Source organism: Bos javanicus, chromosome 3 (genome assembly GCF_032452875.1).
Source record: "Bos javanicus breed banteng chromosome 3, ARS-OSU_banteng_1.0, whole genome shotgun sequence".
In the NCBI taxonomy this organism is placed as follows: domain Eukaryota; kingdom Metazoa; phylum Chordata; class Mammalia; order Artiodactyla; family Bovidae; genus Bos; species Bos javanicus.
In genome coordinates, this window is record NC_083870.1 from 111824502 (window position 1) to 111843442 (window position 18941).

At 49.0% G+C, this 18941-nt stretch overlaps 1 protein-coding gene across 5 annotated transcripts in view; it reads right to left on the reverse strand.

The window, feature by feature from the left end:
• The window catches only part of C3H1orf94 (chromosome 3 C1orf94 homolog), a 42379-nt gene extending 24505 nt beyond the window's left edge, over nucleotides 1–17874 (reverse strand). For 4 of the 5 annotated variants that reach the window (XM_061412613.1, XM_061412614.1, XM_061412616.1 and 1 more), the window contains exon 1: nucleotides 16751–17874. In XM_061412613.1, coding sequence (XP_061268597.1) covers nucleotides 16751–17079 — 329 coding nt within the window. In that variant the 5' untranslated portion in view covers nucleotides 17080–17874. The remainder of the gene's footprint in view (nucleotides 1–16750) is intronic. The other variant, XM_061412612.1, reaches the window with a different exon arrangement.
• Between the last annotated feature and the right edge of the window lie 1067 nt (nucleotides 17875–18941).

Here is an 18941-nt window from a genome sequence, read left to right on the forward strand (position 1 = left end):
TGAGCGACTAACACTTTCACTTCACTTTTCTGCTGTGTCCCTGGGAATACTTGGAATAAAGAGGCTGCCAATCCATGGTCCCAAGTTATTGATCCCCCATCTTCTTCATCATCACCCTCAAAGAGAACAGGGGAAACTCTAGTCAGAGAAATCAGACATTAGAAAGACCAGTTTTTGCCTCTCTGTTCTGCTCCAAAATGGCACCCCACTCCAGTACTCTTGCCTGGAAAATCCCATGGATGGAGGAGCCTGGTAGGCTGCAGTCCATGGGGTCGCAAAGAGTCGGACATGACTTCGAGACTTCACTTTCACTTTTCACTTTCATGCCTTGGAGATGGAAATGGCAACCCACTCCAGTGTTCTTGCCTGGAGAATCCCAGGGATGAGGGAGCCTGGTGGGCTGCCGTCTATGGGGTCGCACAGAGTCGGACACGACTGAAGCGACTTAGCAGCAGCAGCAGCCCCCTCCAAAACTTGCAAAGCAAGCTGTATACAGATAGATCTTCTGAATTAGAAAGACATCACAATTATGTTAATTTTTAAAAGTCAGAATAATGGTACTGTGGTTATACTTAAACAATAAAAGTGTTATCTCTTAGAGATACATGCTAAAGTCTTTACAGATAACATTACATCTGGGGTTAGCTTTAAACTTAATCTAGCAGGGGGAGGGAAAAGATGGGGGTTGGGGAGTAGATAAAGCAAGATTGGGCTTATGTTGACCAGGTCTAAGGCTTAGTGAGAGGTACATGGGTTCACCAAGTACTATTAGCTCTATTTTTGTCTGTTTGGCTTCTCATTTTTTTTTTTTCCTAAAATAAAAAAGTTCTACAATAGACGGACACACAAGTCTTGGCACGGTATCCTTCAAAGCACCAGCTCCAAGGAGAAAGAAGTCAAAGCAGCTTTCAAAAGACCCACGAGGCCTGAGGTCTCTGTACCAAATCCACCCTGCAGGTGGTCCCTCCTCAGCACCTGAGAGGACACTCCTACCTCTCCCACACCCCAGAGCCAGGCTGATGGAGAGGACCCAGAAGGAGCTGAGTGTAAACTCCTCATATTCCTCAGCCATTCTTTTCCAGAACATCATGGGGATCAATGGGCCTCTTAAGAAGCTTGCAATCCCAGAAGAGTCTGTGCCAAGAACAGAGGGGCTCATCTGGACTGCAGGTCCCCTGCATCCCTCTGAAAGACTGGCCCAGGGCACCCAACCCTCCCTGGGACAGTCTCTACAAACTCCTATTTCCTTTGCATCTGCTATGAATCTGGAAGGCCAGACTGGAAGCCAGGCATCCACATATATGCTTCTGTTTAATCTTCTCCATGCCTCTGGGCAATTGACAAAATCATTCTCTCCTTACAGATGAGAAAAGTGAACTTCTAAGAGGCTAAGGACTCTGTCACCAAAGAAGTGAAGAGGCTGTTGTGGGGATGCTCCAGGATCCAGCTGACTTTCTGACCTCTTCCTGCCCCACCCCAGCTTCCTTTTCAGGGAAAGTTCTCCAGCAAGGTCTCCCTGCTCCAAGGCTGGGCTTTGTTTCCCAGTCTGAATGCAATCAAGCATCTTGCTGGGCTCATCCCATCACTCCAGCCTGTGGAGGATCATCATAGTGAGTCCTGAGCCTGCCATCCGTGGCCTTAGCTGTCCCTGACAGCTCTGTGTCAGCTGCATGTCTGATGAGTCTGCCTCCTGGGTCCCCCGCCAATTTATGGATAGAAATGTTGAAGGCGAGAGAGTCCAGAGTCCAGAGCCTTAAGGACATTGCTGGAAACCCTCCCCTCCACCCCCAGCCTGACAGTAATCCTGGATCAACACTTTGGGGGAATAAATCAATCCAGTCACTATCACTGCATCTCCATTTCTCCTAGACAGCCTCTATCAAACACCTGCTGCAATCAAGATTCAGCACAGGTACAAGTCCCTAAGCGAGGGTCTCCCCTTCCTGCCCTTCCCACCCCCAAGAAAACATGATTCATTTGTTCCTTAGAAAACTGCATGCCAGCCGAGGAAAGACATCCTCAGAACTTAGATCAAACCATTCCCCCACTTAAACCCTTATGTGGGTTCTTACTTCACACAATAAAAATCCAGACCCCTTTCTGACCCCCAGGGCACCCCACTAAGTGGCCTAGTTATGCCCTCCTGCTTTGAGATTCCTCTTCTTCCAGCCCCTCTCATCTTAGAAATATTCCTTTGCATATTGAGTTCACTCTAACCCCGGGGCCTTTGCACCTCCTGGACTCTAGTCCATCCTAGGACTAACTCCTAAGAAGCACTCTGTGCTCCGTCAATCTGTTTATTTCCTTCCTAGTATTTGTCACCCTGGCAAAGTATATTTTTTTAATGTCTTTATTTCTGACAACAACACATCTTCCCTGAGGGCAGGAATTGTATCGTGTCCACCACGGAAGCCTCAAGACCTTGAGCTGTGCTGGGCACCACTTCCAAGCTAAATAGGTATTTATTGACTAAATAAATAAACTGGCTTGTGAATTTGTCTTTATCCTTGTCCATTTCTTGGAACTCTGGAAATCAAAAGCTGTGTTGCCAAAGACCACCCAGCTCCTTTTACTGGTTGCAGACTCCCTGGTTTTTATTCCATTTTTCTGGCCTTCCATCTCATGTCCTTACTGTGGGCCTGCCACCCCTGTGAGCTGACAGGATGACAACGACCAGCCTGTTTGACCTCGTCCTAAGAACTCCCAACCCCGGTAAGGCAGTCCCACCGCAGACCCCACAAAGATCCTGCCCAACTCTTAGAGCCCACAGTGGGGCTCCCAGAAAGAGTCTTCCCTCTCCCCACGACGGTGCTAGGTCCCACACCAAGACTGCCTGCCTGCATCTATCTTTCTTGCTCTCTCCTTAAGAAGTTTTGCCGAGGCTGGCATCTCTTTGGTGCTATTTGCTTTCTCCTATGAGTGGGTAAAAACCATAAAATCTGCCACAGACTCTATCACAGTGTATCATTCAGGGTGGTTAACCCAGCTCCCACGTGCTGACAGAGGAAGCCAGTCAGAATTGGTGCCCGGCCCCAACGGCAGCCACCACCTCCATTCCGCCCGCCTCCAGAAATGATAGGTGTCTGATGGTGACTCTGTACGCAGGCGCTGCATGACATTTCGGCATTTGCAGTGTACAGAGTCGTATAAAAATAAAGGCTATTGACTGGCTGGCACCCCTTCCCAGAATAATGACTAAGCAAGCATGCTGTTAGCTCCCCGACAGCAGTTCTGTGTACATGATAACACAGAGCAAAGATGAAAACTGCTATTCATCTGAGCCAAACAACAGAAAAACGCAAGCAGAAAATTGTTAGTGCTGGAAGAGGACACCAAAACAAATATTTTCTTCCCACCATGGCATTTCAGATCGATGACAAAACACGTTACCCAGGCCTGGTGCCCGGGGAACATGGCTGACTGAAGACGGAAGCAAGCGAAGGGCTCAGGCTCCATCCAGAGATTGACCGACCTTGTGGCGGCAGGTGAGACCGACTCCTCCGCATGTCTGCATGGGTAGAGCAGCAGAGTGGCTAAGAGCTCACTGCCTGGAAGGAGGCAGGAGCTGAGTTCAAATTCCACGGATGCATGGAGGCCAGACCTCCAGCAAGCTGTCGAATATGTCTAAGCCTCCGGTTCCAGTTCACAAAATCAGAAGAGTGAGTACTTACGGAGGATGAACTAACCAGCGAGGCACAGTGCTGAACACGGGCCATGAAAAACTCTTATTTGAATCCTCACAACAACTGCAATGGGGTGGGATGAAGACCGGTTATAGCTTTGACCCTGTGGTAGCGCCTGCTTGGCTTGGTTCAGTAAAGAAGCAGAGATGTGGCGAGCGCTTGGGCATTAGGGCTTAACCTCTGGTTTCTTGGGGGTTTGGCGACCTCCCCATGAACAAGCCCAGGAGGATAACACGTCCCGTGGAGGAAAACCCCAAGATCCTCAGCTGACTAGCCAGGCCTGGATGACCACAGACCTGTGGGTAAGGATGAGCCAGGTCCTACCAAGCCATGCCCAGCCCCACCCAGAAGAACCAACTGGCAGAACCCAGCCTACTGGATTGCTCAACTGGGGAGACCTGAGTAGGAAGTTGTGGTTTAGAGGCGCTGAAGTTTGAGGTAGCTTGTTACGTAGTCAGCCCTGTATATTCACAGGTTCCACATCTGTGGCTTCAACCAACTATGGATGAAAAATACTTGAAAAAAAATTCCAGAAAATTCCAAAAAGCAAAACTTGAATTTGCTGCACACTGGCAACTACTTACATAGCTTTTATGTTGTACAATTACTTACATAGTATTCACATTGTACTGGGTATTGTAAGTAATCAAGAGATGATTTCAAGTACACCAGAAGGTGTGTGTAGATTATGTGCAAATGAGGGAGAGGGAGAACGACGGTTTATCAAAAGCCCACGGAGATCCAATTATCCAGTTTCTAAATGAAGAGGTTAAGGGCCCCATTCCCCACGTGGCCCCCACCGTGACTTGACCAAGGCTCTTGGACACTCTGGTCTTCTCGTCTGCCTGGGGAGCAGGGATCCACCTTCTGTTCCCCTGGAGCCTACGTCACAGCACCAAAGGCGGCGTCTGTCCAGTGTGGACAGAGGGGACACGGCCGCCCCTGTCAAAGCTACCTGTGTCCTCACCTCTCCTCTCCCCAGACCTAGGATTCACCAATCTGCCGAGTCCCCCTCCCATACACACACCACACCATGCACACACACACACACCAGCCTATGAGTGTCCACACAGCATTACATATGTGCACACGCACATTTCCCAAGCCATACGTGCAAACACACATGCCACCACCTCCCCCCACATCTATGCACACACCCATACACCACAGTCATGCTCACGTACATACTAACCCTTATGTACACATACACGAAGCATAACCATGCACACGCACACACACCAATGCATGCACACACACCCAGGCACACAGACATGCTACAACCACACACAGCTGTGTGCACACATACAACCATGCACACCACAGCCATGCACACACACACACCACAGATGTACACATACCTACACAGGTAAACACAGCACAGACATGTGCACATACACCCATGTACACACGTAGACACACCCATGTACACGTGCACACAACACTGCTGTAGCTTATAGAAACCCAGAAGGAAGAAAGGGGGAAGGAGGGCAGGCTCCCCTTCTTACAAGCCGAGAGGACTGGGCCGATTTTTTTCAGTTTGGGGGGTGAAGAGGGGAGTGGAGAGAAGCTACAGACTCCATTGCCACCCCAGGGCCCATGCACCTGCACCCCAAAGGTACCTGGAAACCCAGAGCTGCATCCCCTGGGCCCTCCCTAGTGAGGGGGGCAGAGTGGGCAGCAGGCTTGCAGAAAACTCTGACTCCCGCCCCTCCTCCACGCTCCAGGCTGCCTGAGGATTAAGTGAGATGAGGAATGTGAAAGCACTCGGTAAACTGTAACGGGCACTATGCAAATGTTAGCAGCTCAGACCTCTAGACCCGCAGCGCGGGGAGCGGCCTGCTGACCCTTCACAGCCCAGGGTCCAGGCTGGCTGGGGTAGGAAGTCACAGAAATCTTGGTCATCTGTCCCGTGGGGATGGTGACACCACCCGGGGTTAAGGGTGGTGGCACTCTGGAATTCCTCCGCTGCCCGAGCCTGGACTCCATGTTTATCTCATTTCTCAACAAAGGTCTTCACATAGGGGAGAGTCCCTTTTCTACAGTATCCCTGGCATCCGCTTAGAAGGCAAAAAAAGTCAATCTCCTTCCTTCAAGCTTTTCTTTGGAATACCTCTTTCTCAAAGTTGTGTCCTTTTGAAGCCTGAGGTTCCCTCATCTTTGACCCTCAAAGTATCAGAGAACTTTCTACAGATATGCACAGGAGTCCCCTGGGCTGCTTGTTTTAAATGCAGATTCCTGGGCACCCCTGCAGAAATGGCAGTTCAGTTGGTCCAGAATGGGGCCCTGGCATCTGCATTCTGAGCCAGGATTCCCTCCCTCCACCCTCTGCCTCCAGGCCTTGGTTTGGATGCAGATGGATCATAGAAAAAACAAGAGAATTCCAGAAAAACATCTAGTTCTGCTTCACTGACTATGCTAAAGCCTTTGACTGTGTGGGTCACAACGAACTGGAAATTTCTTCAAGAGATGGGAATACCAGACCGCCTTATCTGCCTCCTGCAAAACCTGTATGCAAGTTAAGAAGCAACAGTTAGAACCAGACATGGAACAACAGACTAATTCAAATTAGGAATGGAGTACCTCAAGGCTGTATACCGCCACTCTGCTTATTTAACTTACATGAAGAGTACATCATGAGAAATGCCAAACTGGATGAAGCACAAGCTGGAATCAAGATTGCTGGGAGAAATATCAATAACATCAGATATGCAGATGACACCACCCTTATGGCAGAAAGCAAAGAGGAACTAAAGAGCCTCTGGATAAAGGTGAAAGAGGAGAGTGAAAAAGCTGGCTTAAAACTCAACATTAAAAAAACTAAGATCATGGCATCCAGTCCCATCAGTTCAGTTCAGCTCAGTTGCTCAGTCGTGTCCAACTCTTTGCGACCCCATGAACCGCAGCATGCCAGGCCTCCCTGTCCATCACCAACTCCCAGAGTCCACCCAAACCCAGATCCATTGAGTCAGTGATGCCATCCAACCATTTTATCCTCTGTCGTCCCCTTCTCCTCCTGCCCTCAAACTTTCCCAGCATCAGGGTCTTTTCCAATGAGTCAGTTCTTCGCATGAGGTGGCCAAAGTATTGGAGTTTCAGCTTCACCATCAGTCCTTCCAATGAACACCCAGGACTGATCTCCTTTAGGATGGACTGGTTGCATCTCCTTGCAGTCCAAGGGACTCTCAAGAGTCTTCTTAAACACCACAGTTCAAAAGCATCAATTCTTCAGCGCTCAGCTTTCTTCATAGTCCAACTCTCACATCCATGCATGACCACTGGAAAAACCATAGCCTTGACTAGATGGACCTTTGTTGACAAAGTAATATCTCTGCTTTTGAATATGCTATCTATGTTGGTCATAACTTTCCTTCCAAAGAGTAAGCGTCTTTTAATTTCATGACTGCAGTCACCATCTGCAGTGATTTTGGAGCCCAGAAAAATAAAGTCAGCCACTGTTTTCCTGTCTATTTCCCATGAAGTGATGGGACTGGATGCCATGATCTTAGTTTTCTGAATGTTGAGCTTTAAGCCAACTGTTTCACTCTCCTCTTTCACTTTCATCAAGAATCCCATCACTATATGGCAAATAGATGGGGGAAAAATGGAAACAGTGACAGACTTAATTTTCTTAGGCTCCAAAATCACTGCAAATGGTGACTGTAGCCACAGAATTAAAAGAAGCTTGCTCCTTGGAAGAAAAGCTATGACCAACCTAGACAGCATATTAAATAGCAGAGACATTACTTTGCTGACAAAGGTCCATCTAGTCAAAGTTATGGTTTTTCCAGTAGTCATGTATGAATGGGAGAGTTGGACTATAAAGAAAGCTAAGAGCCAAAGAATTGATGCTTTTGAACTGTGGTGTTGGAGAAGACTCTTGAGAGTCCCTTGAACTGCAAGGAGATCCAACCAGTCCATCCTAAAGGAAATCAGTCCTGAATATTCACTGGAAGGACTGATGCTGAAGCTGAAACGCCAATACTTTGGCCACCTGATGGGAAGAACTGACTCATTGGAAAAGACCCTGATGCTGGCAAAGATTGAAGGCAGGAGGAGAAGCGGACGACAGAGGATGAAACGGTTGGATGGCATCACTGACTCAGTGGACATGAGTTTGATCAAGCTCGGGAGTTGGTGATGGACAGGGAGGCTTGGCGAGCTGCAGTCCATGGGGCTGCAAAGAGTCGAACGTGACTGAGCGACTGAACGACAGCAACAATGCAATAGGACCCGCAGACAGATATGAATTTCCCTCCAGACACTTCAGCTCCCCCATCTCCACCCTCCCCGTCCCTCAGGGCAGGTGTGACAGTCTTAGAAGGCAGATTGGCTGGTATAAGTGAGACCTCCCACCCTGCCCTCAACCTGACCCGCCATGCCCTGGAGGTGAAAGAAGGGAGAAGAGAGGAAGAGACCAGCAGGCAGAAGTTGGGCCTTGGACTGGAAGGGTTAGGGTGTGTGGCGGGGTGGGGAGTGAAGGATTCGGTGAGCTGGGGAATGAGAAAAGAAATACTGGGGAATAAATACAGCAATAAAGGAGCTTCGGCTGGGAGCTACAGAGTGATTCTTATTGTTCAAATTATCTTTAAAACTTTTCATTTGAATCTGTTTAATAAGAGGAGGCTTACCCTAAGGAAGAGGTATTTTTTTAATGTGACTTGGGAGCTGAATTGGAAAGAACGTTGCAACAAAGATATTAAAAAGGGGATTAAACCAAACCACTGGTGGCCCATCTCTGCAGGCTCCCAGAACCTGCGACACGGCTCCTGAAACCATAAAATTAAATTAAAAAGGGGGACACGGGACGTGGGATGTTAATCATGATTCGTCTTGGCCTTCACTGCTCATGGCTCCCAGTACTAAGCAGACATGCAAGGGCTATTCTGAAGGGCCCCTGGTGCCAGGAAACAGCTCTGGCCTTGAAGCTTCACCAGGTTCCTATCCCTGTTCTGCTCCCTGCGAGCTGGATGACTCTGGGCAAGTTGCCTAACTTCTCTGAGCCCTGGCTTCCCCACCTGTAAAACGGGAATAATATTAACCATCGATGGAGAAGGGTTGCTAAGACAATGAGATAAACAGAAAATGGAAACAACAGAGCTTGGCACTTATCAGTTGCTCATGAAAACGTCAGTTCCCTTCTTAGGCTTAAGGCAGAAGGAAGAAAAGAGCTTGCAATGTCTTGGCTTCCTGACATCCTGTCCCCACATCACTCAAAGCTTCCTCTGAGGACTGTGACCTCTCACTTGGCCCCTGGCCACCTCTGGGCCTCATTCTCCTTGCAGTGGCATTTTTATGGCTCATCCATCATTCACTTACTCATTCATTCATACACACTGCATTGCCACCGAGTGCCAGGAACTCGGCTGGGCACTGGGGAGACAATGATGAGTAAGACACAGCCCTTGCCCTTAAGGAGCCATGGTCAAGTGGGGGAAGGGAGACTGTTGCCACCGGCAGAGTACAGTACTTGCCAGAGGACCACCTCATCAGAAACCCTGCTCCGGAATGAGGCTGACACTTCTCACTGTGGCCCTGTGTCCTCCCCTCTGGCCAACAGTCAACCCAAGAGCTGGTTCTAAATTGACTCTTCCGTCCCATCACCCTCATCTAACGACCTCTGCCATTCGGTCCTCAGAGCCAAGGCAGCACTTGTCTGTCCTGCTTTCTCCTATTAGATGATATGAGTTACAGAAACCAACTGTTGGCTCCACCTGCCTAGAGTCTCAGACCGACATGCTGGCCTCCACTGAGCACTTCCCCTTGGCTTAGGTTCTCTGGTATATAAGTCTCCTCCTCCCACACTATTGTTGATTACTTAACCCCTGTCATTTTATCCTTGATACTCATGATAACAGAGTGACAACGAAGATGGTGAATTTGGAATCACTATTTTCTGCCAAGTGCTGTGCAAACTTTGCATACTTTCTTTCATTAACCTCCAAAACAGTCCTTTAGTGTGGTCACTATGACTTTTTCCATCTTTCAGATGAGGAAAATGGGGCACAGAAATTTTGAGCAACTTGACAACAGCTGGGAAGTATACTGGGATTCTAAATCCACCTGTGTCCTTATTTTATGGTTATCTGAGCCACCTTTAAACTCTTAGGAAAGAGAGGGGATATAATTGCTTACTTAATTTTTTTTAAAAAAGGAACAAAGAAGAGGGAGAAAGGAAAAATGTTAAATGGGGTCAGCAGTGAGAATTTTAAAGGATGATACACTAATTCCAGGTCTTTAAGGATGGGTAAGATTTCAGTAGACAGAAATAGGGAAGAAAGGCATTCCTGGTAGAGGAATAATTTGACAGCAAGGGAGTTATGCGCCTGCTCATGGCACATCTTGGTTTACAGGGAGTTTGGAGAAGAGCATTCAGGGCTACACCTAGAGAAGTAGGCAGGGCCAACTACAGAGACTCTTCAAGACCAGGTCAGGCAGTTCAGGACAAGGAGGAATACATGGGGATGCCTGAGTAGTGCTGTTGATGTGTTTCAGGAAGATGAAGTTGGCAAAGAGTGAAGGACATCCAAGAGGGAGAGGAACCAGGAGCAGTAAGACAAGATGGTCTGAAAATGGGGGAAGAGAGGCCTGCAGGGAGGCAAGGAATCAAAAACTGTCACGAAGGTGACCCACAGGTGTGTAAGGAGGTTGGAGGAGGGAAGGGCTAAGGCCCTTGAACCTCTGTCTGCAGCACCGATGTGCACTAATTCACTGACAACCAGGCTGGAGGATGCATCGATGTCAGTGGGATGGGGATCACAGCAGTGGCTGAGACCCAGCCCTGGGACGCTTAAGGGAGGGGACCCTCAAGTGTCCATGAGAAAAGGATTCCAACTTGGGGAGCGGGGGTTCTCTCACCTACCAAAATGTCAAGGGATTTGAGGATGTGTTTCAAGCCAAATGGTGTATGGCAGCTTCCCTCAGACTTTCAAAGAGGAGTCTGACCTCTTCAAGGGAAGAGAATGCTACCCAGGAGCAGAACTGCCTCTAGGGCAACAGTCTGAGTTCTCATGTGCAAGTCTTGTCCTCATCACTACCATCACTAGTTTTCAAGCTTTTTTTTTTTTAAGAAAATTCATAAATAAAAGTGGGGATATATTCCAAACAACTGTTATAGAAAAGTAAGATTCATCCCATTTCTTCCTGAGCTGGGTCTTGAGAAGAAAGTGTCCAAAAAGAGTCCTGTAAGCGCAAGGAAAAATGGGGAGTTCTCCAGGGATAATGGGAAATTGTGTGGGAATGGGAGTGGAAAGGTGGCTGTCTTACTGTTTAAATAAAAGTAGCAACAAGGGACGGGGCTTCCCAATGGTTCAGCAGTAAAGAATCTGTCTGCAATGCAGGAGACGCAGGAGACGTGGGTTCGATCTCTGAGTTGAGAAGATTCCCCAGGAGGAGGAAATGGCAAGCCTCTCCAGTCTCTTGCTGGGAAAATCCCATGAACAGAGGAGCCTGGCAGGCTACAGTCCGTAGGGAGGCAAAGGTAGGACATGACTGAGCGACTGAGCATGCACGCATGCAGCAACAAAGGGCTGGTTTGTTGAGAGTGCAGTTCAAAGGGGGCAGTGCCTTGGGTTCCAAGTCCCAGTGGCTCTCCCACCTGGAGGTCTGGCCGATGGGTGCAAACAGTGAAGATTTACTACAGCAAGTGCCAAACAGCCCTATTTCTTCTCGCAACAGATACCTCTGAAGTCTGCCAACCAGGAAATCATTTGTTTTTTAGATGCTTAAATGGATTTCCTTTCTTTCTGTAGCCTTATCCTCCTATTTGGGTCTGGCTCAGGATGACCTTCCAGCTCATCTCCCCCAGCTTCCTCCAGGAAGCCTTCCCTGAACCCCAAGCCCTGGTCACCCATGGAACTGGCACTTCACCAGGACCTTTACTCTATTATGTTGTGATCTGCCTTTCTCAAGACACTGAAGATCCCTGTAGGAGTTCGTAGATTGTCCCCATCTTTTTCGCCATTGTATTCCTTTCACACTTTGTCAGGCAAGCAGTAAATGAAGTGAAAGTCGCTCAGTCGTGTCAGACTCTTTGTGACCCCAGGGACTATACAGTCCATGGAATTCTCCAGGCCAGAATACTGGAGTATTCCAGCAGCCTTTCCCTTCTCCAGGGGATCTTCCCAACCCAGGAATAGAACCCAGGTCTCCCACATTGCAGGTGGATTCTTTACCAGCTGAGCCACCAGGCAAGCAGTAGCCCCACAACAAATACCTGTTGAATGCCCTTGCTGCCACAGGAATCTGTGTCCATCCCACCCCCTGGACTGGCAGCTCTCAGAGAGATGGCTTTCTGTCCTCGTCATGTGTGTATCCCAGGGACCCAGCACAAGGCCTGGCACCCAGAAGGCGACTGTGAGTGTGTGTTGAATGACTCCATAAATGAAGGCATGAGCAAATGCCATTTCACAGGCCAGCCAATAGAGTCAACAGCAAACCCCAGACCCCCATCATGAGGCTGTGCACTGTTAATAACAGGGAAACTGAATGAATAGGGAATCCTAGAATGTGAGTCAGTAAGTGACTTTCCACAATTCTTTCGGCTCAGATTTAAGACTAATTAAAAGATGACTGAATGAGATTGTGGAGTTAAACTGACATTAGATGGAACTACAGATTCCTCCCTCACAGCCCATTTCTCTCCATTTCCTCCTCAGTAAATTGTCCAACCAGTGCTCAAGCCAAAAACCTCAATTCAGCCTTGATGTCTCTGTCTGTGTGCCCCAAACCATCAGCAGGCTCCTTTGGCTCCCCTCAAAATATGAGCCAAATCCCCCTCTCTGTCCATCGTCACTGCCCTCACTCTGGTCCGGTCAGCATCACCACTGTGCTCCCTGGGCTCCTGTAGCATCTTTCCAGAGGCCTCCCAGCTTGCTCTCTCACCTGTCCCATTTCTACACAGCAGCTAGAGGCATCCTAAAAACTAGTCCGTGCAATCGTGTTACACCCACTTCCTAAAATCCTCCAAAGGAGTCCCGTAACCCACATCATGGAGAATCAAATCTGAACTCCCCACTAGGTCCTCCAGGCCTCTGAGACCTTGCCTGCCTGTCTCTGATGTCACCTTGGGCCACACTGCATCACTCACCACACCCCAGCCCTGTTGTCCCTCTCCAAGCCCACCTACACCACAGAGTCTGTGGTTTCTTTCCTTTCTACCTGGACATCCTTCCTTAGATTTTCACCCGACTGGCTCCTTCTTGGCATCCAGGTCTTGGCTCAAAGGACTGCCTCTCAGAGTTCTTCCCTGACCACTCCATCTAAAGGAGGTCCCCTTAGTACTTTGTCAGTTTTATTTCCATAAGCTCACTCCTCTCTAGCTGAAATTACTGGTTTAATTTTAATGTGCTTACGATCGGTTTCTTCCAACTAGAACACCAGTCCTTCTTCCATCCTAAAGTTATATTCTTTTATTTACTTACTTTGTGTTTCTCTCCCCTACTTGAACGCAAGCTCTAGGAAAGGAGGACCTTGTCTGGTTTACAGCTCTGTTTCACTAGCTCTCAGCACAGTGCCAGGCACACAGTAGACTGCTTAATAAATATGTGTTGAATGAATAATTGAATGAATGAACTCGAAGTGTGTTCGTAGGCTGAAGTCAGCTTGGGGAGAAAAGTGAATGTGGTGTTAATTGCCGTGAACAGGAATATAGAATACAGAGGAGGAGAAGCCAGTCTGCTCAGATTGGGTCATACCTGGGTTGTTGTGCTTGGTTCTGGTTGCTGCACTGCCCTAAGAACCAGCAGTTTGGGCAGGAAAAGAACCAAACATGAAGGGAAGCTCAGAAAAACAAAGACACTCAGCTTACAAAGACACGAAATCCTAGGGAAGATGTTGTTACCATCTTTCAGTAACTAAAAGGGCCACTGAGAAGAAGGGGGGATAGGTTAGGTTTGGAGCCCTAAGGGCAGAATCCAGGTCAACGGGTTTGAGAGAGACAGATTTCAGCACTAAAAGAAAATGATCTTTTGACAGTCAGGCTTCATAGAGAGGGAAGGCTACCTTAGGAAGTAGTGAGCTTCTCATCTAAGAAAGTGTACGAGTGGATAACCATCTAGCAAGGATGGTAAGGAAAGGATTCAAGCAACAGAAAACGGCCTCCAAGTTCTCTTGCAAACTTGAGATGTCTGGGTTTCCATGATAAATGGGGACAAAATAAAAAAAAATTCTGGCTAATAAGAGTTCAAGAACTTACTTGTCTAGCTGCCTTGATAGCAATTAACATTACCAAAACCCAAACTGGGTTTACGAATGAAACACTAGACAGATTAGCTGAGAGGCTGAGAGGTTATCTTGTGGGCCTGAAGCCGTCTGACAAATATGCTGGACAGCTCCCTGGATGTGAACTCTGTTAGCTATGTTTGCCCACCCAGAACATGAGACTGCCAAATATTTTGACCTTCCAAAAGGATGTCTCAGTTCCTAGGGGGAGTGGGTAAGGTGGTCCTGGGTTGGTTGTCAGAAACTCCACCACTTCCTAACTGTAGGACCTCAGGCCAAGAAATGAAGCCCTCCAAACCAGTTATTTCATCTGTAAAAAGGATTTGATTGAAAAATAGGGGAGGAAGAATTGAAACAAGAATGGACCAAAGTTAATAATTAATGAAGTTGATTGACAGACATTCACTATACCATTCTCTTTTACATGTTTGAGCATTTGCATAACAAAAAGTAAAAAGAAGGGGAGTTTAAAAATAGTCCCCAGTTCATGTAATAATTGTAGGGCTTAAAGAAATCATCATCATCATTATAAGGAATTTTTACAAATCCTAGTTATTACCGGGAATGTTTAAATATCCCATTTAATCATCCCAACAACCCCATGAAATGCATAGTAATCATCTCCATTTGGCAGATGAGGAAACTGAAGCTCACATAAATTAAACAAATCCTGCAGCTGGCACAGGGCTGAAAAGAGATCTGAAACCAGAGCTATCTGACTCCACCATTGCAGCTGCCTTTATTTCAAGAATAGCTCATTGTGTTCTACTTGGTTGATGCTGCACAATTATGATATCGTTTATTCATCTAAGGCAATGGTTTCCTAGCTCTTTTCTTATAGCAGAATCTTTTATTTCACTGCAGCCTTTACTTTACTTTTTTTTTTTAAGGATTTAAAAAAAATTTTAACTGGAGGCTAATTACTTTACAATATTGTAGTGGTTTTGGCATACACTGACATGAATCAGCCATGGATGTACATGTGTTCCCCATCCTGAACCCCCATCTCATCCCTCTGGGTCATCCCAGTGCACCAGCCCTGAGCACCCTGTCTCATGCATCGAACCTGGACTGGCGACTTTACTCTTGAACTCCAGTAAGCAAAAGCCATAAAAGCTGAACAGTTCTGGCTGAGGTGGGGATTGGGACCCAGAAATCAGGCCACTCAACTTGAAGGTGGCCTCCGAAGTACTCTAGCATTTATCAGCATCGAAGGCAACAAAAACAACCCACACCTCCAAGCCCAGAGAACTGCATTTAGGGACAGCCTCACTGGGATAGTGCAGCTGATTGTTTCCTGTCCCCATCACATTTGATCCTCATTATCAACTCGATGTGGACAGGGCAGGGCATATCACCCTCCATTTGCAGATGAGAAAATCAAGGCCAAGTGGGCTGGCCAAAGGTTTGCCAGGTTCACTTTCCAGCCAAGTGCAGACTGGAAGTAGAGTCTGTCTCCACTAACTCCGTGAGTCCTGGCAGAGAGGGTGCCAGCTACTGGAAACAGCCACTGACCCTTGGGTCACAAAGTGGACAGTCAGCTCTTTGGCCATTGAGAGCTGAGCACAGCCCCACAGGCCCCCTGCCCAGTCCTTGTCCCAGAGCAAATGGCAGTGGGTCTCAGTGCCACCGGGGGGCCAGATAGCAGGAGTCTGGCTATAGACAGGCCATTCCCATCCCAGCCATGTCCTGCTGAGCAGGGGCAGAGAGGCAGCAATAGCCAAAGTGCCTTCTACCCTTATGTGTAGTAAGTGAATGAGCCCCAAAAGGGCCGGACTTCAGGGAGTGTGAACTGGGAAGCAGTTACACTTTGCCTTTTCTAGCTCTTGTGTAGAAATCCCTGAAACCAGAAACAGTTGATAATTGCCCAAAGGGTTCCCCCACTTCAGAGCATTTCTGAGCTGAGCCGGAGCATGTGTTTTAACAGGCAACACTTAATTATCACTTAGTTTTTAATGACCACTTAATTATTAACACTTAATCCATCTGTAAAATGGGGACACGAATACCTGCCTCATTGGGACTCTGGGAGGATTAATTAATGTTTACAGCCCACTTTGAAGATGCAAAGCAGTGAACAAGTGCTCGAAGGTGACATAAATAACTCGGTGGATTTATTTGCTTTTCCTAACGAGGTCCTTTCTTCTTCTCTGCTCCTCCCTCTCCTTTCTAATATATCCATCCCCAACAATATCTGCCCAACTTTGCCCTGGTGGAGAAACATTTAGCTCTGTGTTTCCCAGATACAGGATTTCCCATCCAGGAAACGGGCTATTTACAGCCATCTTCCCGCACTTTAATTTTCTATTATGTCCTCTGAATATGTCAGTGCCTTCCCAGTAAATATTTTGATGTGCGCTCTTGCAGCGGCTTCTGTGGAGGCTGAATGGGACAGCTGCTCCTTGTATTAGGGAATTCCAGATGTGGTTTAAAACCACCAAATTCATCTGTGCCAATGCCTAGCTTTACAGGGCGGGAGGGGAGAAGCATATTCTAGTTGCCTCTGGGGAAAGCCGCAGACATCTAACCTTCTCCCTTGCTGGGGTGGTTTTTCAAGGTCTTTGGATCTACCTTGGTACTGCCTACGCCTTTGCACAAGAAATGTCCTCGAAGTGGGCTGGCACAGCAGCAGAAATACAGTCCTGTTCTGGCCCTTCACCCAGGTGACTTCAGGACCCCAACCATTTTGTTCCTGTAAAGATTGTCAAAGGGCCGTGGTGGGTGGGGGAAAACACACAGCCTTTAGGGTTTAGCCAGGCAGAACAACAGGTCAAAACACTCCCCCCAGGCCCCGAAAGTCAGACCTCATCTCCTCCCTCCTCCCTTGCGTGAAGTAAGGGCACACTCACTCTTCTTGGAAGCTGAGCCCGTTGTCTCTTGGAGTGCCAGTCACGGGGGCAGAGAGCTGCTCCTTGGAGGTCCTGGGCTGCAGGGCCTCTGGCAGGCCCTGAACTCTCTTCCAGATTTCATGGCAAGTCTTGTCTAAGCTGTCCTGGGGTGTGTCCTGGTGGATCCAGATGTATCTGGGGAACGGGCCTAGGGCGGAGGGGCGCTTGGCCACCAGGGCGGAGGACGAAGCCAGCCCATTGCCACTGGCCATCCTCTTCCTCTCTTTCCGGAAGCCCCTTTGTCCACCCAGGGCTCGAAGACAGGATGACCATCCACCACCACCCCTCATTCACCAGAAAGGGCAGTGAGGATGGGGAGGAAGGAGGTCAGTTCTGTCTGACTGCTGGTCCAGAAAGGTGACTGTTCAGAGGCCCTTGGTTTGTGTTTGAAAGGTGAATGGAGGACAGCTTTCTTGCGGGGAGGGGGAGCTTATTTTGATCTGTTTTTAGTTGCTCTTTCCTGACTTTTGCCCCCCTCCCCCTCTCCCGTAGAAGAAAATATTTAAAAGTCAACAAAAACCAGTAGCTTAGTAACCGTGGAATCCCCCTGAGCTCAGGAACCAGGCGCCTGGGCGGGCAGAATGACATCTGGGAACAGCTGGAGGGGGAGGGCTGAGTCTCCCCACAGGCCCTGGCCCTCTCCCGTTGCCACACGACCCTAGGCTCAGTCCATCAGCGTACGCTAAGCCTGGGGGGTGCGGGGGTGAGGGCCTGGCACCGTGCGAGGCACCGGGGGCTGGGAGCCCGCCATCGGGTTCTCCCGGGAGGGTCTTCCCAGGCCCCTCGCCCGGCTGAGCCCCGCTTTGCTCGCCCCACCTGCCCCTCTGGTCTCCCTCTCCCGGCCGCTCAGCCGCCCGCCCGCAGGAACAGTCCCCGAGTGCCCAGCGCCCGCCCGCTGTCCCCAGCAGACACCAGCCACGGCCCTCCTCCCCTCCTCGCTGGGCTTTGGGGTTGTCGGGGAAGGGTCCCTAAGCCTTAAACGGGCGCTGTCTCCGGGGGGCGGCTGGGCCAAATTGCCTGCCTGTGGCTTCCTGCCTGTGGACCCTTCCCGTCCAGCGCTGGAATTCCTTGGTGGGTTTCAAACGCAACGGCTAGGTGCGCGGGACGCCCAGGGTTCGGTCGGTGCCCCTAGCCCTCCGGTGGGCTGGGGGCGGGGCCCGGAGGACCCCAGGGCGCTTGCCCCCGTTAGAAGTCCAGGGCATCGCGCCCCCGCCTGGCCCGCCGCTCCTCCGCACCCACCTGGGCGCTGCCCCTGAGTCGCTGATTTCGCCCCTCATTGCCATTTGATCGGGGGGCTTACCATGTGCCTGGCGCTGGGCTGTTTCTGTGTCCTATTCACCCCGAACAACCTCATGAAATTAGTACCATTATGTCCTCTCCTTCTACATTTGAGGAAACTGAGTCTCTAAGGAGTGTATCCAAGGCCCACCCAGAAGCGGGGAACTGGGGTTCAAACCCAGGTACCCCAGGCTACTGAGAAAGACTGGTTCCCCTAGCGCTGGGCTCAGTGGTCCCCGGGGTGGGCGGAGGTGCAGAGAGGAGCTAAGCTGTTTGCAGCTGGGTGGGCTCCTCCCCTCTCTGGAGGAGCTTCCTTAAGCAACCGACAGGGCTCTCTGCACCCAGGAGTCTATAATTGTTCCTCCAGTGTTTCCCCAATAAAGGATCATCAAGAGCCCTCAAAAGAAGAAAGAGGCATGGGCTTGAATTGAGATGGCAGCCAAAAACATAGAGGGTTGAATCCTGACACTGTTCCTTCCTAGCTGTGTGACCCTAACAACTTTCTCCACTTCTCCCCTCCATTCATTCCCCAGATATTACTGGAGCCCTCCTCTCTGCTGGTGAGTTGCTGGACACTGGAGAAGGATGAAGATGAAAAAGCTGGCACGTTCCTTGCTTTCATGAAGCCTGTATTCTAGTGGATCACCAACTAGTAGAGCAAATAAATAAGTAATAATCATAGATGAAATAAGGGCTCTGATGGGAACTAGCCAACAAAGTGAGGCACTGGGGAGAAGAGGGGTGGCAGCCTCAGATGACAGTCCCGGCAGACCTCTTTGAATAGATAAGGTAACACTGGAGATGGAACAGAAGGATGGAGAAAGGGTCCTTTTTTTTGTAAATGGTGTAAAAATTATTAGGAAGATCACATTTC